At 32.6% G+C, this 23,358-nt stretch overlaps 1 protein-coding gene across 1 annotated transcript in view; it reads right to left on the reverse strand.

The window, feature by feature from the left end:
* CPNE8 (copine 8) overlaps positions 1-23,358 on the reverse strand; it is a 205,492-nt gene that overhangs the window by 19,383 nt on the left and 162,751 nt on the right. Inside the window, exons 14-16 of the mRNA XM_081311441.1 lie at positions 19,472-19,518; positions 11,004-11,185; positions 3,781-3,908 (exon numbers count right to left, since the gene is read on the reverse strand). Of these exons, the coding sequence (XP_081167567.1) occupies positions 3,781-3,908; positions 11,004-11,185; positions 19,472-19,518 (357 nt within the window). The remainder of the gene's footprint in view (positions 1-3,780; positions 3,909-11,003; positions 11,186-19,471; positions 19,519-23,358) is intronic.

The following is a 23,358-nucleotide window of genomic DNA, read 5'->3' on the forward strand; positions in this document are numbered from 1 at the left end:
TCAAACTTGCTTTCAATTTGCAACACAATGGTAAAACATTTCTTTCTTTGGTAGATATGATGATTAGTATTTTCTGTCAATTTGGCTAGATTTAAAACCCAGTTATTTAATCTAATTATAATCTAAGCATTGCTGTGAAGGGATTTTGTAGATATCATTAACTTCTACAATCAAATGACTTTTAAGTGAAGGAAATTTGTTCAACTAGTTGAAGGCCTTAACTTGTTTTGTCCTATTGTCCCAGATTTGGAACATATATAAATATATGTTAGATATAATATGCATAGATATAATATGTAATATAATTGCATAACATACAATTATAATAATAAACACAAAATTATATTACAATATAATATTAATTAACATGATGATATATTTAAGCTTTAGATTATCATTTCTAACCTATCTAATGTAGCCATGTAATTTCATTGTAACATTGTTAACATTCCTAGAAAAAGAGAATTCTATTTTAAGAATGCAGTATCATCTTACCTGAGTTTCCAAACTGTCCACCTCTCCTATAAATATCACACCTTCCAGCACCTACAACTGCTTGAGTCAATTCTTTGAACTACATCTCTACATGTATATCTTTTTCTACATGTCTCTTATTTGTTGCAGAAACCTGATAGGACAGGTATCAATCACAATCACATTTTCCACAAGTGATTAAGACAGACTAAGCATTTATATTGAAAAGTTTCTTTAGTTTTCAATTATAATCTTGGTAATTATAATACATTCATAATGTATAATATTTAGCTAATTAAACAGGTATGGATTTCTCAGTATATGCAAACTACTGTGTATATACATATATAAGTATATAATCACAATAAACAGTTCCTACCTTCAATGTGGAAAATATCTACTTAATGTGACAACTGAGCAGCATTAAATTAGGTAAGTGTTGTGATGGAATGATACCACCAAGCAGAAGCAATGATTCACTGTGACTGAACTGTGGTACATTTGGGAAAATGTGAAGTAAAATGGAGTCAGATGGATGGGAAGTGGCTTGATATTGGAAGTTCTTGAATGCCTAGCTAAGATATCTCCACTTAGATTTATGACAAGGTATTAACAGATGTTGAGTAGAACTTTTATATCATTTTAAATATTGTTCCTTGGCCAGCTTTGGGAAAAGACAACTGAAAAAGCCGGAAATCGGAAGCAGAGGGTTGGAAATCCTCAGAAAAGCATATAAAACCTTAAAATATTACAAATTTTATATCTAGAGTCTTCTCTATTTCATGGTCTGTCATCCTATTAATATTGTAAGTCAGCAATCTTACTACGCAGAGATCAGTTCCCAAAATGAGCATGTGCTTAAAGTCATTCTTAAGAAGAATAAGCATTCTTCAAAAATGCCAATAGAAATGATAAAAAGCCACTAAGCTTTTCCTCGTCTAAGAAATATACTTCTGAAGGTTCAAAAAAAATGAAACAAATGGACAAAGTATATACAAATATTGTCTCGACTTAAAACAAGTTTTAATAGCAATAAGTTAGTATATTTAGAATTCTTTTATTAGGCATTTGTTGATTACTTACTGCCTATATGATAGACATGGTGCTAAGTACTATAGAAATACAGTTACAAGTGATGAATAAGAAATTTTATATAAGTAAAGGTCACACTCATTTTAAATATGATATGGCACTTATTTTGATGTAGAAATAAATAGTACCTTGTTTGTAGTTGATAAAGTTTTTGGATGAGACAAAATGTTTTAATAAAAATTTAAAAACAATTCAAACATAACATTTAAAGATAAGGGAATGAATAAAGGTATTTCTTTTACATATCTGTAATAAGAGATAGATACACAGCATTTCCTATTGTGTTGAAAAGAAATGATGATTCATAAAAAGCATCTTTATTGTTTTTCTTATTTTCTTCCATTAAAAAAATAACAATAAAGAATTATTAGATTATGTCTTATTTTCAGTCTAAAAGCTTTAGCTAGCAACTACCTCTATATTTGAGAATTTACAAAATGCTGGGCAAAACATAAAATGGCAATAGAATACTATAAATAGTATATACAAATGTATCAAGAAATCTTGTGTCTGTAATTTTAATTTTTATAATGGCGGTATACCAGGACAAGAAAATTTTAAAATTAATTTGTAAACACTGATGAACAATTTATAATAACTAGCAGGAATTCACACAAAATAAGTTCTGCCATTCTTGTCTTACCTTTTTGTAAAAATGTGATCTGTTAGGTAATATGAATCAATTAAAATTTATCTTGTACTAATATGATATTGATTCTGCTTTTTTAAAAAAAATCATCAAAAAACTAGGAAATTGTAGTATAACATTTCTTACCCAGGCTAATATAATAAGGTATGATATGTCTTTCAAATTACAGGTAATGACCTATTAGTGTATTGTGAAATGAATTTTGTGGGCCAAATCTGAATTGGGAACAGAAAAGAATAGCATGCCACAGAAACAGAAAATATGAGATAATGAATAAGTATCATTCTATAACTAAATTTTTTGTTTGTGTATGTATAAGGTTGAGATGTAAAATTCACATTTTAGCACAGATTAGAGATAAAATGTTAGAAAAATCCAAACTAATGGGTAAAATTCACAGTTTTCCTTAATGTATCACTGTCATTCCAAGGTAGAGTTTCCCCTGGGGAGGTCCACTGAGGTCAGCTTTGGGTGCACAGGTACTTTAGCATCTTGTCCATGTCCCAGATAATGGAAAGTAGAACACATTAAAATTTTTAGTCATGTCCAGCAGGGAGGTGGTAAAGTAACAGAACCTTCAGAGAACTAGAGTTTCATATGACCTTTGTACACTGATAAACTGGTGAGAATGAGATACTTTTGGTTACATATTTGAAAGGACATAGAGCTATTCCTTTTTGGTTATCTCAAAATAAGACAGAGCTTCATAGGATTTGCAATTGGCTCAAGTGAAACATTTTAGGGATTTGAAAAGCAGTGCATTAATGAATAAAATGGTAAATAAGTATAAATAGATTTTCAGATTTTTAACATTTTATTTAGAACATGTAATAGATGGAGTCATAAGCAATTATATTCTGATCTCAGTACTATGCACTATATATAGGTAAAGCACTGGGAATTTATAAAATTAACTACTATATTAATTCCAGAAGTTAAAATAATGTGCCCTATATATATATCATAAAGCTTCAAATTGTTGTCTTAATTGAATTCAGTCTCATTACTTCTATGCTACTATGGAACATGACATTAAGTATGAATGACTAACATAGTTGAGCTCATCATCAATCATGTTATTGTTCTCATGAAAGCTTTTTCAAAAAAAAAAATAACATTCCATTTTGTTGAACAAAGACAGGTCCTAACATAACTTAGTGTATGTTTCTTCACTTAACATTCTGATGTAAAGTTCTCAGCAAAGTATCCTGACAGCTTAATATGGGCACTACCATTTTAACTTTTTCCTCATTTTATTAGAGGTATATTAAAGAAAGCAACTTTGGGCTGGGGTTGTGGCTCAAGCGGTAGCGCGCTCGCCTGGAATGCGTGCGGCCCGGGTTCGATCCTCAGCACCACATACAAACAAAGATGTTGTGTCCACCGATAACTAAAAAATAGATATTAAAATTCTCTCTCTCTCTCTCTTTCTCTCTCCCTCTCTCACTCTCTCTTTAAAAAAATAAATTAAAAAAAAAAGAAAGCAACTTTGATGTGTGGAGTCATTCCAAAAAATATCATCATCCATTAAACTAGAATAAATACCTTCTCTATTCTATACTTACCTTGCCACATGGTTAATTACAGGAGCAAAGTTGGTTGGCCCATACAGTTGGACAGATTTCAGACTCCTATAATAAGCCTCCATAACCCCTTCAATGCCATCACAGTAGGGATTTTGAGGGTTGCCATTCTGTAGAAAGTTAGAGGGCAAAAAAATTAAAAACTTAATGTCTCAGCCAGGTGTAGTGGTGAATGTCTATAATCCCAGCAGCTTAGGAGGCTGAGGCAGGAGGATCACAAGTTCAAAGCCAATCTCAGCAACTTAGCAAGTTGCCTCAAGTAACTTAGTAAGATCCTGCCTCAAAATAAAAAGTAAAAAGGGGGTGGGGATGTGGCTCAGTGGTTAAGTGCTCCTGGGTTCAATCCCCAGTACCAAAAGAAAAAGAAAAAGTAACGTCTCTGTGAAGATCAAATGAAAAAAAGGGAATAATACACACAGACATACATAAAGTTACTTTTAAGAGATATTCTTTTGTAGAATTTATAAAAACAAAAATATAATAAAGTGTTCAATATGATATTAATATATATTACAATGATATAAAATGCATAGACAAGAAAATTCAAATTAATCTTAAGAGAAACAGAATATCACACATTGTAAAATGAATACTGTCTTAATTTCACACATGTTGATAAATAGGTAGAGATGAACATATCAAAATTCTGAAAAGAAGAACATCAAATTAGCGATTACATCCAGGTGGTTAGATAACTGGTGATTTTTATTTCATTCTTTAGCCTATTCTATATATTTTTTTCAAAAATGCATACAATGAACATACATTAAAATGAAAAAAAAATCCAAATGTATAACTTTAATCTATTTTAACTGAAAGAAGGAAAAATGTAAAATAAATGCCACATGGACAATTTTCAGATTACAACTGATAACTCCAACTAGAGAAGGGATCAGAGGGATGATAATTTGGAGTGGGAAACATCAAGACAAAGTAAAAGGAAAAATATTTGAAGAAACATATGCACATTGTTCAAGGGAAATGAATATGATACTAATGAGTTCTGATTCTGGGGATGGTACCCAGATGGACAACTTGTAGAGCTTTATCTGCCTTCCATGTTCTTGTCATTATTCCATCTGATTCACCTAATTCACATTCCACAAATAAAACTAATAATGAATAACACATGGTACACAAAGTTGTGCCCTTTTGCATAGTGGCATAAGACAATAAACAATTATTGTCTCACACCTGGGGAGAATCCAGAGACTGCTCAACTGGGTGGCTCTTGAATAGGATCTCTCATGAGGTCAAAATGCTAGCCTGGACTGTAGTTATCTGAATACTTCCAAGACTCACAAGGCTGTCCATCAGAGGCCAGATTGACTCTCCCAGTGCTGCTTCTCATAACATGGCAGCTAACTTCCCCCAGAACTTGTGATCCAAGAGAGAAGACAAGGACAAAACACCAAGGGCCTTTCATAAGCTATTTTAAAAAGCGGCATACCATTACTTCTACTTAATTTGCTAGAAACCAGTCACTAAGGATAGCCCACACTCAAGGGAAGGGGAATGAGGCTCCACCTGTGAAGAAGGGGCATATGGAAAATTTTGTAGTTATATTTTGAAACACAGGGATAGTAACTACACTTAAGCACAGTTAGCAATCATTTTGGCCTGAGTGTTCTTATCTTTAAAAAAATCACAAGTAACTGGCAATCTATAATTAAAACTTGTTGAATTTTATATGCCAAGTTTTAAAGTATTTACATATATAATTTTTATAATAACCTCCAAAAAGGTAGCTTAAAGTACTGTCATTATCCCTGCTTTATAGATAAAGGAACTGAGGCACTGAGTTCGTTTGCCCAAAGTTACACAACACAAATAGGAGACCTAAGATTTGAAATTTAGTTAGTCTAACTCCAAAGCTCACTCTCTTAATCACCATTACATCACCACATTATGAAACACTAAACTTTTCGCAAAGTTGGAGAACTTGGAAACTGAGCCAGAAATTACCAGCTACTTCAATTTTGTTATTTGTAAGAAAAGGATTTTTAATCATTTTTTTCCTTTTATTATTCTTTCTTCTTCAGTTTTTATTAACTCTCACATAATGTTCTACATAAAAAAATTATAAAAGACCTCTGTGAATTATAAAATTGGTTACACAGATTATTTGAAATTAAAGTGTAAGAGTTTAACATTTAGCACAAAACAGTTGATGATTGGTTTTGATGTTAATCTGAGCTGGCCTATTTAACCTTCTTTTAAGTAAGATTTTATGGTGCTCTTTTCCCTTGATAAGATATGAAGCTAATTAAAATTAAAACTCATTACCAATTTTGAACATATAAAAATGTCGTATGTATCTGCCTTAAGGGAACAATTACAAACTAGGATAGTTCTGAGCTCCTTTTTGATCAGCATTTTAACATTTTACTGGGGGTTTATATTTCTTTTTCTTTTCTTTTTTTGAGGGGGGAGAGAGAGAGAGAGAGAGAGAGAGAATTTTTTAATATTTATTTTTTAGTTTTTAGTGGATACAACATCTTTATTTTTTTATTTTTTTATTTTTTTATGTGGTGCTGAGGATCGAACCCAGAGCTCTGAGCATGCCAGCGAGTGCGCTACGGCTTCAGCCACATCTCCAGCCCCAGGGCTTTATATTTCTATGAAACTATTTCCTTCTTTTCCTCTAAAACTGAAATTACAACAAGGCTCCTGTTTTGTTTTGTTTTTTTCTTTTGGTAGTGGGAAGATAATCATTAGACACTATTCACCACATGGATTGGTTTAAGCTTTGATTTCTGAATTCTTCCTAATACCATAAGTTGCTCTAAGCTTTCTTCAAATGGCTTAAATGATAATAAGAATGTGTTGTAATATAAAATCATATCTTCTTTTTCACAGGTGGTCTGTATTATGTCAGGATTATTTTAAATATTTTATGGCTACTCAAAGGAGATTTTTCTCTTTTTTAAAAAAATATTTTATAGTTACTGATAGATCTTTATTTTTTACTTATTTATACACAGGGCTGAGAATCGAACCCAGTCCCACACACATGCCAGGCAAGTGTACTACTGTTGAGCCACAGCCTCAGGCCCAAGGAGATTTTCTTTTTAATGGTAAAGTTGTAATGAGTTACAAAGGATTTTTAGTCTGCTTAAAAACTAATTTCTTTAAATAATTATACATGGAATCAATTTTTGCTTGTTAAAAGAAATTGAAATGAATATATACGTGGCTCTTGCATAAAAGAGCTAGATAAAAACTAGATGTTTTTAAAATTAAATTCACTTAATTCTGTTGTTTATTAATGAAGGAGGCAAAGGATGCTCTACTTCGTAACTTATTTTTAATTAATAACTTTTTATATTATAAAATTATGAATATTGAGTTGTAAATATGTAGAAAAAAATAAAGAACTGAAGTCAAATGAGCAATAATTCAACCACAGAAACCTACCTGGCTGGAAGTGTCTAAGCTCTCATGCATTTCCCTCCCCATGGCTGCCTCAGGAATCCTACTGAGATTTAGATTCAGTTCCATGCCAGAAACCCATAGCATCTATTGCTGCCTGTAGCCTATAACAGTTTTCAGCAGGGCTAACAAGCTGATAAGACACTGAAGAGAAGCTGTTAGAGGCTATTGCTGTGCTATAAAATATGTCTGTTGTTGCTTGGAAATTTTCTTTACTATGGGAAAAATGTGGGAGAATTATTCCTTTTATTCAACCAACAAACATCTTTTGAGCTTTTATTTTATGTATGTGTTAAAAACAGTTGTTTATTAAATTGTTAGTGTTTAGCTGGAAGAAAGATATCTATGTAAAAATTAAAATGTACAGATTTCTATAAATGCCAAAATAAGTGAAAGGTATGCAAGAGCTTTAGACATTTAGAAGGAGCTATCACTTGGACAGGAGTAGCATTTCTCTGCTGATCAATGTGGAAGCCTTTCTTTTTAAAGGTCCCTGGCCACATGCCCATTGGAAATATTCTTCTAGAACTCCACATGATTGCATTTTAGAATAGCCCTACAAGGAGTCATCAAAAGTTATAAAGAGAGGGGAGAGATGACTCATTCTTTTTACAACTTGAAGTGTTAAAACTGTAGGAAATTCTTTCTTTCCTTTCCCCTTCCCTTTTCTTTCCCCGTGGTATCTATTCTTATACACGTTTCACATTAAAGACTCAGTTTATCTGAGACTTTGTTGATAAACAAAAGCTCAATTTCAACATCAGTGCTAGCCAAAATCACTCACTAGGAATTATTTTATTTTCAAATATGCCTCCTTTGCAACCTGAAAAAAATAATCGATTTGGTGAAATAGTGACTATATCTCAATCTCACTATATGTCAATATCTCACTACATTGGCAGTTAATGTACATCATATATTTTTACCATGGAGATATGAGGGTTTGTTACTACTATGTGGTCATTAATTGTCAGATTTTTACAGGACTCAAGCTTTTGTATTTGCCATGTTTGGTACCTCTCTCTATATCTATTACAGTGATTTAGGATGAGGTTAATGTAATGTGTTAGCAGACATCAAATCAAATATCTCATTCAAGACCTACTTAATCCTCATTAGTCTTACTTATCCAAGAAAACAAAAGTGTGCTGAAAAAAATTAAAGTAATGCCATTGTTACGTAATACTAAATGGAGGCATTCAGATCATTACCATCCACGTAACCATTATTTTTATCATCAATTTGGGAGACTGGGCTTCATTCATAGATTTCAGGGGGTAGGATACCTATGCTGAAAGATTTGAATTGTGTTAGAAGAAAAGCTTAAGGTGCAAAATAATAAAAAAAAAATCTTTCCTTACAAGTAGATCTCTGTATAAGTTTGCCTACATGGAGTGAATACAGAGGTAGAAAAAAGCAGAGCCAAGGAAAGTAGGAGAGATTTTAAAGAAAAAATTATACACAAGGGTGAAAAAAAAGTGTAGAGGGAAAATTAATAAACCTCATTTAGTTTAACACAATTATTCCTTTTCCTAGGTTTCAAAATAGCTCATGACCTTTTTCCTGAGGCACTTAAGACTTAGGATCACATGAATGATTTTCATGGTTTTATAAGTTTCTGGGAGATTTTAATTCTCTAAGACACAACAAAATCCAAACAGACACTCATTTTTATTTGACACTGAGAGTGTGACATGTGGGCTATTTTGTGGAAGAAAGAATTAAACCCTGCAGCAACCTTCCCAGAAAGTGTCTGGGTGACAGAATAGAAAAGCAAGAATAAGTACAGAAATAAAAATACTCTTCTCAAAACATATTTGACGAAGATGAAATGAATCATATCAAAGCATTTGGAAATATCGTTGTGTTGATAAAGCATGCATCTGAGTGACAGGATGAGAGTGATTTCATAGGATACAGTTTGGTAGCAGTTAGGAGCCCAGATCCTGAAAAAAGACTGAATGAGGTTCAAGTCCTATTCTTTGGAACTCTGGTTAATTTCCAAGCCTCTGAATTTGACATATACAACTCTTGGGGGTACACTCCTCACTGGGTCAATAGGAGAAGTGCAATGTATCCGCCATGACATATCTAACTCCCAGGAGTTACAAAGATTACAGAAGATAATAAGTATAAAGTGTATGCCTCAATAGTAATTATGGAGTCCCAAATCACATACCATCTCACTGAATCAAGATCACTTAACCCACCCTGTTTTACCTACTCAAGAAAAAAAAAAAGGGTTTTGTAAAAAATAATCATAATGTACAAAGTTGAGACATTATCATCATCATTGACCATAATTATTGTTGCTCTCTTCATCAATTTAGGAGACTATTTTTCATAGGGTTTAAAGAGCTCTGTTTCAGTCCATTGTGAATTACAACAGCAGCATACCTGAAGCTGGTGATTTATAACACAGAATGTGTCTCACGCTTCTGAAGCATTGGTAGTTTGGCATGTATGGTTGTCTGCTGAGTGATATCCTACAGATAGGAAGAATGCTATGTCCTCATATGACAGAGGTAGAAGGGTAAGAGACTGAGTGCTAGCTAAAGTTTCTTTTATTAAGGCTTTAATTCCATTAGACTTTCAAGGTCTAATCAACCCTTAAATTCTTAAATTCCCATCTTTTGATGCTATTCCATTGGCAACACCAGAGTTTTGAAGAGGACCCATCTAAACCATAGCAATCTCTATCCTATACGTGTTATTTTGGGATCAAAGAACAGATCAAAATGCGAATTAAAAAATCCTTCCTTAACAGTTTATATCTGCATTGGTGTAGTTACATGGAATGAATGAGGAAGTAGAAGCAGAAAACGAAACAATTAGAGGAAAAGAAGAAAAAAATCACACATAGGATGAGAAGTATCATTTGTAAGAAAAATTAATAAGCTTCGTTTAGTTTAACATAGTCATTCCTTTCCTCAGGTGTGAAGAAAGGTGGTAATTAAGATAGCCAGGCATTCTCTGATATTCCTCCCACTGAGAGGTGAAAATTAATTTCCCTACCTTAAACCTGGGATGGCCTCAGTAACTTACGTAAAGAATAGAGACTTCTACATCTATTCTATGAATGGCCCTGGAGTTTCTGACTCAGACGTAAATACTCATTGGGCCATGTGACCATGATGAGGCCACCATATAAGGATGAAGCCCACAACAACCTTGGATAGACCAGATCTAAATGGGGAAAGATGTCCAGGAAGCCCCAGCCCTTTCAGCCATCTCAGCCCAGGCACTGGACATGAACTCAGATGAAAAAGCGATAGTAGGGAACATATGCACCCCTGGATACATGACACAGAGAAGACCTGAGGAATTCAACCAATAGAAGAACTGAAATTCAGAAGTATGGTCCCAACCAACAAATGCAGTTCTCTCGTCATTCAAGTCATAGCAGCTGAGGCCCCAGCTATTGAAAAGGAGAAATGTGCTAATCCACATTTCTGACCCACAAATTGTGAGCATAAAGGAATGATGTTGTCTTATGCCTCAAAGTTTTAGGGATGTCTGTTATGCAGTAACAGAAAAAGAAGAGACCTCCAATTTATAAATTAGAATACTTCAGTTAGATTTACTCATCGTCCAATTTATCTGCGTTTTTCCATTAAGATCACATTTCTAAGTCAACTATTTACCAAAACGAAGCTGACTCTATGGTTATGAAAGTTTGTGCACAAATGAGTAAAGAATAAGCAGAAAATCAATGTTAAAAATAGCTAACATATGAATTTTTCAAAATACCAAATCCCTTTGTATATTCTTACCAAAGCAAATTCATGAGATATCCTTCCATCTGGAGGCAGCTTTGCACCAAAACCCAGTGCAGGGAACATCTTATCACTGTCATAGTCTTGGACGATTTCTCCCACTGCTTTCAGCGCCATGCCATAGGCGTTCAGCTGGTAAGGATTCATGTAGTGGAGAGAAGTGGGCTGGGCAGGGTTGCCTGACAACAGAAAATGTATTGCAAGCGTAAGTCATCAGGCTAAGGATATTTTTAAACAACATTGTTCTCTGATGTCCATTTCAGGATAAAATATTCAAAATCATGATTTCCTGCCTATTACCATAGTGTGTCTAATAGTTTCATTTTTGATGGATATTAACATATAAATATTTATTACAATATATCAGAGATACAGAAACTTTCTCAAAGAAATTCCAAAGCATATGAAAAATTTTTCAGAAATAAATCCTTATTGTAAGTGGCACAGGCTATTTTTGAATTTCCATTCTGGAATGCATGAAAATACCTTTGTTAATGTTCATGTACTTTAATCTTTATTTTAAGACAATTGTGTGACCTCAGGTTGAATTCTTATGCCTGCAGTCAGAGGACCGACATGATTTATGCGTTCAATAATTGTAAGCCCTTCCTAAAATATAACTATAAATATAAGTTGAACTTTGGAGAACTATCCCAACTTATCACTCAAGAAAAGCAGAGCACAGTGATTTTCAATTTCAAGGTGATTAAATACCTAGATTGGAAACATTCAGACTTGCTAACTAGATAGTAAGTTAGGAGCCAGAGGCCCAGAGGTAAGTTTCTCCATTTCCAGGAGAACATCTGTAAAATAAATCCTCCCTTAGTGATTTCTGGGAGGACAAAATAAGGTTATGTATTTGAAAGTTATTAAAATTAAAAAAAAGTATCACAGAATCGTAGGCTTAACTACTACTGTTATTATTGGTTGGGTTATCCACAAGGTTTTATATTTCTAAAATGCTTATTCTATATAGGGGATGCATCTGAATGGAGATGACCTTGAGAGCCAATGTAAAACACCACTCAGACACACTGAAGTTCACACTGAGTCACCTTAACTGCCAGCACAAAGGCAGCCTCCAAGTCCATTCAGTTTCTTAAGTGAAAATGGAAAGTTTGATTGGACTTGTAATAGCTCATACAACTCTATTCCACATTAAACCAAGGCCCAAAGAAGGAAGGTCTTGAGACATTTTTCCCCCCAAGGGAAAAAAAAATAACAATAAATACTTGCAATTCAGAGAGAGACAAAATAAAAGAGAGATTCCTCTTGGTTTATAATACATATAACTACACAAATGCATTTGTATTTCCAAAGGGTTACCAGCATTCACATGTTGGTTCTGCATGACAAAATTTCTAAGACAGTCTTCTATAGATGTCTTGAAGGTTCACCTCAACTTGACTGACTTTTGAATGGTTTCTTCCTGACTCTAGGACCCTGACCTCACTTTTCTTACAGCATTTGCTTTAGAAAACTTGCAACTGTAAATTCTTTCTTTCCCTCTCAAAGAAGAAAAATTCTATAACCATGAAGTATCTTCCTTAAGAAGCTGGGGGGCCATTCCTTTGAAATATAATCATTTAAAAAGACAGTACTACTATCTTCCAGTTTCTGCATATTTAAGAGGCTACTTTCAATAAGAGCCAATCAGCAAACACAGAGGCCTGCTCACATAGACCAATCTCCTAGTTAACGTCCCACTAAATCACCCTAGCATTCAAATCCCTCCAGCCTTTTGCTTCAGAGCCCCAGAGTTCAATTTTTTTCTCTTCTTAACTCTTGATCCCTACTGCTATAATTCTGAATAAAGTCTTCCTTTTCTTTTTAATTCATCCAGTGCAATTTTTTTCTGTTATGTCCTTCTAAAGTAGGGACTTTGTCATTTGGTCAAAAGTCTACTGTAGTCAGAAACAGGAATACCATTAATGGACTAAACGGCTATTTAATGCAACTCTCAAATAATGGTGGCAATATGACAAACACTTCTATTTCTCTAAAAAAAAAAAAAAACCCACAAAACAACTCCCCCCCAAACCATTAGAATCCCAGCATGCTTAACATCTTAACCTCTCATGCGTAGCAGGACCCCACCCCTCTCTCAGCATCTTCATCTGAACCATCTCCACTGTACACCAATGATACTTCCCTCTCATCTCTACGGACTTCTCAAATTGCCACCCTGACCTGAAAATAACTTTCTTCTCTTCCAGCTTATGTCTTCTGTGTACCAAACAACGTTCTTCTTTAGCTTGGCCCTTGCTATCTTTTCTTTTATATCCTTATGGCTCTGATGTTCTGCACTACAACATTTGGCAATTAAAAAATTAACTGCCAACTCCAAGAGTCTCTGACCATATTTGTCTTTCCTCTATATCTGCAATGGTGTTTATAAAGTATGAACTGTAATAGGTTAATATGATATGTTCATAATAACAGGGAATCTAACATATATTGAACATCTTATTTCATATCTCTCTTAAGCATTTCAACAAACCAATGGCATGGGTAATTTTATTATACCCATCTTTCAAATTAAATAACTTGCTCTAAATCACATAGCATAAATAATTGGTAAAACTAGAATATGAATTTAAGCAGTCAGATTCCACAGCTCTTGACCTTAGTTATCATTCTTTACTTAAGGTATTTACAATAATTTTAAGCCTAGAATAATATCACACTTAAGCTGATTTTATTTTAGAGATAACACCAGGCTTTTCTAAGAACATTAGACTTAAATAGATTCTTTGTTAGCTGTTTACTGAGACATAGTTCACATCATTTGCAAACTACAATTCTATCATTTTTACTACAATATACTCACAGATTGCACAATCCTTATTACAATCAATTTTAGGACATTTTCATTGCTTCAAAAAGAAACCCTGTACTCGTTAGCTATTGACCCCTTATCATCCACCCCATCTCTAAACAGTGAGTGTCTCTCCTGATTTTCCTAATCTAAATATGTCATACAATGGCATCCCATGATATGTGGTCTTTGTGACCAGCTTGTGATTTCAACATCCGTCTATGTTGTAGCACGCATCAGTTATTCACTCTTGCTTATTGTGGGTCAACATCCATTGTATGAATACACTGCATTTTGTCTATCCATTTATCAGTTGACAGACATTTGCATTGTTCCCATATTTTGGCTATTTTGATGCTACAAAAATCCACTGGCAAGTTTTTCTATCCACATGTTTTCACTTCTCTTAGACATATATCTAGACGCAAAACTGCTGGGTCGTATGGTAACTTTTTATTTAACAATTTGACTAACTGTGTTTTCAAAAGTGGTTGCATCATTTTATGTACCCATTCATAATATTATAAAATATCTGGTTTCTTCACACCCTGACCAATACTGATTATAGCCAATCAAACAGTTGTGAAATCTTACACTTTGATGTCTATTTCTTGAAGCCTATGCATGCCAAGAATCTACTCATGTGCTTACTGGTCATTTGTATATCTTATTTGTAACAATATCTACTCAGATTCTTTGCCTATTTTAAAAAATTTGGTTATTTTTTTCTCTTATTCAGTTAGAAGAGTTCTTCATATATTCTAGATACAAGTCCTTATGGGATGTATACTTTGCAAATATTTCTCCCATTCTGCAGTTTGTCTTTTCACTTTCCTGATAGTCTCCTTTGGAACAAAAGTGTTTTAATTTTGATGAAGTTCAATTTATCTATTCATGTTTTTTGGTGTCACACGTAAGAATCAACTGCCAAATGCAAGATACAACCTGTTTTCTTGAGTTTAGCTCTTACATTTACATCTATGTTCCATTTTGAGATTTTTTTTTAATCTGATAGAGGTAAGATTCTAACTTCATTCTTCTGCATGTCCATTCAGTTGTCCAAGCACCACTTTTTAAAAAAGACTATTATTTTTTAAAAAGACTATTATTCTTTATCCATTCATCCACTGAAGGGCATCTAGGTTGATTCCACAATTTAGCTATCGTGAATTGTGCTGTTATAAACACTGATATGGCTGCATCACTGTAGTATGCTGTTTTTAAGTTCATTGGGTATATGGATGGAGGAGTGGGATAGCTGGGTCAAATGCTGTTTCCATTCCATCTTTTCCAAGGAATTTCCATACTGCTTTCCAGATTGGCTGCACCAATTTGCAATCCCATCAGCAATGTATGAGTGTGCCGTTTTCCTCACATCCTCACCAACACTTATTGTTGTTTTTATTTCTAATAACTCTCATTCTAACTGGAGTGAATAGTTTTGATTTGCAATTCTCTAATTGCTAGAGATGTTGAACATTTTTTCATATATTTGTTGATTGATATTATATAATCTTCTGAGAAATATCTGTTCATTTCCTTGGCCTATTTATTGACTGGGTTATTTGTGGGATTTTTTTAGTGTTAAGTTTTTTTCAGTTTTATATATTTACTAGAGATTAGTGCTCTATCTGATATGCATGTGGTAAAAAATTGTTCCCATTTTGTAGGCTCTCTCTTCACCTCCCTGATTCTTTCTTTTGCAGAGAAAAAGCTTTTCAGTTTGAATCCATCCCACTTACTGATTCTTGATTTCATTTCTTGCACTATTGGAGTCTTGTTAAGGAAGTCAGGTCTAATCTGACATGATGAAACTGTGATACACACACATACACACAATGGAATATTACTCATCATTAAAAGAGAATAAAATCATGACAGTTGTGGTAAATGGATGGAGTTGGAGAATATCATGCTAAATGAAATAAGCCAATTTCCCCCCAAAACCAAAGGCTGATATGTGGATGCTGATCCATAATGGATGTGGGGGGAGCATGGGAGGAATGGAGAAACTTTAGATAGGGCAAAGGGGAGGGAGAGGAAGAGAAGGGTAATTGGGATAGAAAGGATGGTGGAATGAGGTGGACATCATTACCCTAAGTACATGTATGAAGACACAAATGGTGTGACTCTACTGTGTGTACAACCAGAGAAATAAAAAATTGAGCTCTATATATGTGCTATGAATTTAAATACATTCTGCTGTCATGTATAACAAATTAGAATAAATGAATAAATTGTAGAAAATTCTTATTATTCTTTCCCCCATTGAATTGTGTTGGTATCCTTGAAATAAGTTAGCTTAAATCTGGGTTTTTTTATTTTTAAAATTTTTTTTTTCATTATAGATATACAGGACAGTAGAGTGTATTTTGACATATTCTACATATATGGAGTATATCTTATTCTAATTAGGACCCTATTCTTGTGTTTTAAATTTTATTGATTTTATATCTATTTTTATGCCAGCATCATACTGTCTTGATCACTGTTGTTTTATAGTAAATTTTAGAAGTTGAAAATGTGAATCTACCTAGGTGGTCTTTTTTAAGTTTGCTTTGCCTTTTCTGGATCCCTTGCAATTCCTTTATAATTTTCAATATGAATTTTCCAATCCTCAAAGAAAAAAATGGCCTTTGGAATTTCAATAAATATTGAATTCAATCTGTCAATCATTTTGAGGAATACTTCGATATTCACAATATCAGGTCTTACTAATTCAGGAACATGGCAATATTTTTATTTATTCAAAATATTTAATTTCTTTTGACAATATTTTCAGAAATAGTTTTCAGAGTATAAATTTGATGCTTATTTTATTCAGTGTATCACTAATCATACCATTTCTTTTGATGCTATTATAAATAAAACTGTCTTCCTTTTTTTGGTACCAGGAATTGAAACAAGGGACACTTAACCACTGAACCATATCCCCAGCTCTTTTTTATTTCTTATGTTGAGACAGGGACTCTCTAAGTTGCTGAGGCTGGCTTTGAACTTGTGATCCTCCTGCCTCAACCTTTTGAGCCACTGGGATCACAGGCATGCACCACTGCACTTGGCTTGGAATTGTCTTCTTAATTTCATTTTATGATCATTTTAAGATCATTCCTTAGATGGGCATATTAAAAAATTGATATATATATATATATATATATATATATATATATATATATATATATATATCTCAATTTAGAATTTTCCATATATAAGATCACTTTACCTGCAAATAGAGTTTCAGTTGTTCCTCACCATTCAGGATATTTTAAGTTTCTTTTTCTTGCCTAACTTTCACGGCCACAGCCTCCAGAACACTGTTGAGGAAAGCATTTAGCTTTTCACCAGGAAGTATACGGTTGGTTTTGCGTTTGTCCAAGACTCCCTTCATAAGGTCAGAAAGTCCCTCTATAGTTCTAGTTTGTTGATTGTTGTTACCATGAAAATGTGTTGGGCTTTGTCAAATGGTTTTTCTCTATCAGTTGGGAGTTACATGGCTTTTGCATTCTATCAATAGAGTATATTACATTATTTGATTTTTTAATATTAAAGGAATCTTGCAATGCTGGGATAAAAAGATATAATTATCTTTATATGTTGCTGGATTCAGTTTGTTAGTATTTTGTTGAGGATATTTACCTCTGTAACTAACGTCTAGCTTTGGCATTAAGGCAATAATAACTCATAGAATAAACTAGCGAAAATAACTTTTTCTTTCTTTTTTTTATGCAAGAGTTTGTGAAAAATTGGTATTAATTCTTTAAATGTTTGATGGAATTTACCAGTGAAGCTGTCGGAGTGTCATGGCAGATAAACATTGAGGACAGATTTTTTTTTTTTTTTTAAATTACTAATTCAATCTGTTGTTACAGGTCTATTCAGATTGTCTATTTCTTCTTAAATAAGAAGTTTGTTGTCTTAATTGACATTTATTCCCTTCTCTTAGTTGTGCTAAAATTTATCAGTTCAGATAAAAAGCAAGTTTTTTAAACCAATTGCCTTTATTACTTCTGTTTCATATTGTACTGAATGAGTAAAAACCACTAACTTGAAATAATACTAGAGAATAAACTCAATATACAGTGACAGGAAAACCAAATTACAGTTTGGTCTTCTCATCTGCAGTTGTACCTCTAGGACTAATCTTTTTATTAATAAAAAGATTTTCTGGTTCTCAGTTTCCTCATTTGCATAAGAGAAGGGTGGATTAAGTGACCTCCTATGGTTCAGTTTTCCCTAAAAATTCTGTTATTTTGTAAAATATGAGTCAATTTAAGAGAAATATGAAGTAAAGATCTTACAATGTGAAAGCCATGGGCACAATAAATAATTTTAAAAAAAAAGAAATAACCCTAAGGATGCTTCTCATTGATGACTGAAGAGTGTTTATGTAGCATGTTTACTGGGATATAAGTTGAAAAATATCATAAATAAAAAATGTATTTAGTACACGAAACCTACTGAATATTATGGACTAGCAACTCAGCACACTCCAGAGAACCAGGCATTCATCCTCATGGTGGTGTGGCAGACTGGGAGTGGAGGTTGCCTAGCACCAGGAGGGGATACTGTTCCACATATCTTCAGCCCAAGAAAAAGAGCAAAATGCAAAATTGAAAAGTGGTTTCTGCTAAATGTATATTGTTCCATACCTTTTTAGAGTTGAAAAAAAAAATGTAAGTCAAAACCTTGTAAGTTGGAGACCAACTGTAGACAAATAAAACTAGTTGCTACTTCTGGGAAAAGATAATGAATTTCATGATCTTGTGATATCTAACAATAAATTTCAAATGGTTGGTCTACTTGAAACAAAGTTGGTTCCAAATAAGATTATGTATACTAATTTTCTTTCTTAAAATGTTTCATACATGAATTACAAATATTCAGACATGGAATATCATATGTCAGTCCCGGTTAATTAACTGGATATAAATATGTTAATATGAGTAATTCTTAAAAATAAATGAGTAAAAATTAACCAAGTTGTGCAAGGTACATGTACTGCTAAATTAGCTCTATATAGATTAGAATGCAAAAAATTACTACAAAAATGAGGATTATAATTAGACACACATCAGAATTATATTTATATATGGAAAAGAATAAAGGGTATATGAATGGGCCAGAGATAGACAATGAGATTAACAATTTCTAAAACTTGAATTCTTCTTAAATACATGTGGAACAAAAAGGACAATATTTCAACATTTAATAAATCTGTTATGCATCTTTGTGACATTTTTTTGTAGTCTTTTAAATATCTTAACTTTTTGTAATGCTAACAATATAGGAAAAACTACGTGTTTTTTTTTTTTGTTTGTTGTTTTGTTTTGGTACTGGGATTGAACTCGACCACTGAACTACATCCCCAGTTCTATTTTGTATTTCATTTAGAGACAGGGTCTCACTGAGTTGCTTTAGCACCTTGCTTTTGCTGAGGTTGGCTTTGAACTTTCGATCCTCCTGCCTCAGCCTCTCTAGCCACTGGGATTATAGGTGTGTGCCATTACACCTGGCCTATGTGATATTTTTTTAATTAAAAACTTCAGAAGTATGTAAAGATAAAAATAAAATACCTCTCATAAAAATAAAAATGTATTTTTCACTTTATTGGTGATAGCTTTTATCAGGTTATAGTCTTAATACTCACCATTTGATGCTGTAAAATCAATAGCCACTGTGAAGTTGATTTGTGTTCTAGAATATAAATAAATGAGAATCATTAATAAGCAAATAAGTGCACAAAAGGAGTTTTTTTCCATTTGTGGTATATTTTTTAGTGTGACTAAGCTTCTTAAATGTTACTTATATGCAAATATATTACAATATACATTGGATAGCATTAGATAGACAGTTTTACAATATAAAAACTTGATAAAAATACCATTGATAAAAATATATTCATACTACCATACAATAAAAAAAATTAAAGTCCTAGGAATAAAAGTAACTTGTATTTTGGACAATAACTATGGGAGTAGCTCACAGTGAAGATGTCAAATTGCAAATATTTTCCAGTTTCGAATACCAGTATTTATTACTAATTTATATTAAGATCAAGATTATTTTGTAGTCATTATACTACACCTTAAAGTATTGCATTGCTAAAATAATTTCTAATGTCATTGCTTAAACTAATTTTCTTTCAGCAATTCTGAAAGTAGGATTCTCTTCTATTTTCTTTAGAAATCAAGAACTCCAGGTACAAATTCATCTCTAATTGCAGTATTCCTCTATGTGTATGTATGTATACTCATTCATCATAAATATGGAGATATTAATGAGATCTGTCATATATTTTAAAAATTATCAGCCCAGGTAATTAACAAAACTATTTTACTGAATTAGTCAGATTTTTGTGTTTTTTACTATGTTAGCTTTTTTTTTTTCTCATTTTGAAACCAAACAGGTGGCATTCACCTAAAAAATTTACTCAGAATATTTATGGCTCCTTCTGTTAAGTAATTTCATCTCTTTCTTACCAAAGAAGACATCAAACACATAAATAATGATGATGATATGATTCTTGTAATAACTATAATCATAGTTATTATAACTATAACTATAATCATTATTTTTATAATCATAAAAATAATTCCTATTAAAAAGGAAATCATTTGAAAAGATGATACTTGGACTATTGTTTAGCCAAAATTACTTTTGACACATTGAACAACCCATGCAATGCTTCAAAGTTTGGAAATGTTGGATATATGATGATGATGATGATGGAATTTAAAAAATTATCTGGCTCAAGGTACCTTGTTCTCTTAGCAAAAAATATGACAATATTTCCTTCTTTCTCCAAAAATTCAGTGTAAAGACTTAAATACTATTCAGGGATTTAATCAAATTCATTCATTCTTTTCCCTAAACAATTGAAAAACCTTTTGTGGTTACATTTAACAAAAACTAATGTAGATTTCCTTTATATTCCCTTATATAATAATTTCTCTTCAAAGTGGAAGTCAGGTTTGTATTCTAACAATATAGACTAACATGGAACAAAACACTAACCAATATGAACCAAAATGCATACAAACTTTCAAAAAAAGAATACAGTGAGGCTTTTGGGAGAACATTTCCAAAATCCTTTGAGGGCTTGAAAAGAACAGTCCTCATCAGTACACTGCTTGGCCATGCAACTTCTTATGAACAAGTGACCATAATTCAGGGTAGGATACTGTATCTTAGAAAGGGTATGGTTTTTGAATTGGAAAGGACAGGGATTAAGTCCCAGCAACTCAGTTGGTGACCTCAGCCAACTTTGAGGGCAGGTTCCTGGCACACAATAATAAAAAGAAAACTGAAAGATAACTACATAAAATATTATATGCAAAATATATTTAAGTGCATAATACATATAATATATTTTATATGCACAATAATTTGATAAAGAACTATTGTCTTACTTTTACAGAATTAAAGTTTTTCTCATAAAACTTAGTATCTTCCTATGCCAATGGTAAAAACAAAATTATAAAATCCTGTAATATGTTTATTTATTTTATATATACATAAAATATATTTAATTTTCAAGATATATATATATATATATATAAAATAAACATAAATATACATATTTCATATATATATATATATATATATATATATATATATATATATATAATGAATTTATTTTAAAAAGACAAAAGATAAGAAAAGAAAGGGATAGAAAGAGAAAGGAAGGCAGGCAGGTAGTCAGGCCAGCCTAAGGAGTACCACTCAGACCAGACCCAGGATGGTTTAATACTAAATATAAAAGATTGATGCATTTAGCACTAAGGGTAAATAAGACCATTTGGTAATCAGAGAGTAAGAGAGATATTCAAGAAGTAAAGCATTGTGCTTGATGCATATTTGGTGGCTCAATAATTACAAAGTTTGATTAATTCTTTGTCTCATTATGCATGTCAGAAAGATTTTCTGCCCTTTATTGCTTTGAATCAGCAGCACTATTCAGATCAGAAGGGAAATGTGGCTCACAACAGAAAGCTTCTCCTCATGGTAGTGATGTTCCCTTAGCCTACTATAATACTACTTAATTTTTTTCCTTTAAAAAACTAAAGCTCAGCAATTATTTATTAAGCATCTTCCAATTGGAAAGCACTATGCTGAAATGAAATGAAATAAAACAAATGAAGCGCCATCTTTGATCTCACAGATTTTACAATTTCAACTTTCTATTCTTAAAAACAATGACAAAAACATCCTGGCATTTTATCACTGATTGATTATCAATAGTATAACTAAAACTCAACTGCACATTTACTGTGAGAAACAGATTATTCATTTCCATGATTTCTGAGCATTTTCATTTCTACTATAATGTATATTTGTCATATCAAATACCATATTCTATATATTTAGAAAATATTAATTAATAAATGTTTTAAAGATGTTATCAATATGACAACTTTAGGCTGTAAGGCAGATTTCTCGAAAACAATGATTAATAATCTGTTATAAAAGCAAGCCCAAAAATACCACCAATAATCTTGTTGTCCTTTTCATTCTCTAATATTGCTTGAAGTCTAATGTTAGAGGAAAAAAAATCAATCACTTGTCAAAGTAAAAAATCTGAATTCACACAGATGACTCCTGATAGAATATTCATAAAAACAATCACATATAAATCCTTGAAACATTTTGCTTAGGAAGGGTTACTTTAGCTGTCATTTTATGTTTTAGAAACAGAAAAAGAAATGCAAGGTTTCAAGAATCCAAGATAGGAGCACCATATCCTAGAATATAAAAAAAGTTATGCCTGCCAAATAGCACAAGCTAGTACCAACATTTCATGAGACTTCCCAATGCATGTGTCCTAGTACTGCAAAAATATATACTTGGAAAGTGTTCCTATTTTACTTTGCCACCTTTCCAAAAACTGTGAATGACAGAAAAATTAAATGTCAAGATGGAAAGAATTTACTAGTACAGCAAGACCCACAGAAAACAAGAATGTATACACACACATGCACACACACACATCAAAGAAAATTACACACACATACAGTACTATCATCTCAGAATTTTTTATAGCTATTATTATGAATTAATTATTATGAACTAACAGTTGTAATGGGAGTATACAGAAACACTGTTTTCATTGATTTCCAATTTCAAATCCTGTTGTACACACTGCACATTATGAATCCTAAAGATGGAATTCCCCCATCCTTATTTAATTCTGACAAACAGATTCAGATTCACCAGCTCATGGAATCTAGAGCCCCCAAATACTGGGATGCCCACTCTAACATGCATATCAGGACTTTGCTTCTGCCTCGATTTGCCAACATGCAACCTAGTTTATACCTCAGTTCTGGGACCTGCTGTGGACTCTTAGGCCCCTTGCCTCGGGCACTGTCACCAGCCTGAGTGACCCTATCTCATCATGGGATGAACTTTATGCCCTTTTTTGTCTTAACTTTTTCCTCTCTCTTAAAAGTAGTTGAAGTACTTTAATGACAGTACTGAGTTGCTAGATTCCAAACTTTCCTGCCTGTTCAAAATTGCTGCTTCCCCTGTTCATAA

The sequence above is a fragment of the Spermophilus citellus genome (assembly GCF_964194105.1).
Source record: "Spermophilus citellus genome assembly, chromosome: 10".
In the NCBI taxonomy this organism is placed as follows: Eukaryota; Metazoa; Chordata; class Mammalia; order Rodentia; family Sciuridae; genus Spermophilus; species Spermophilus citellus.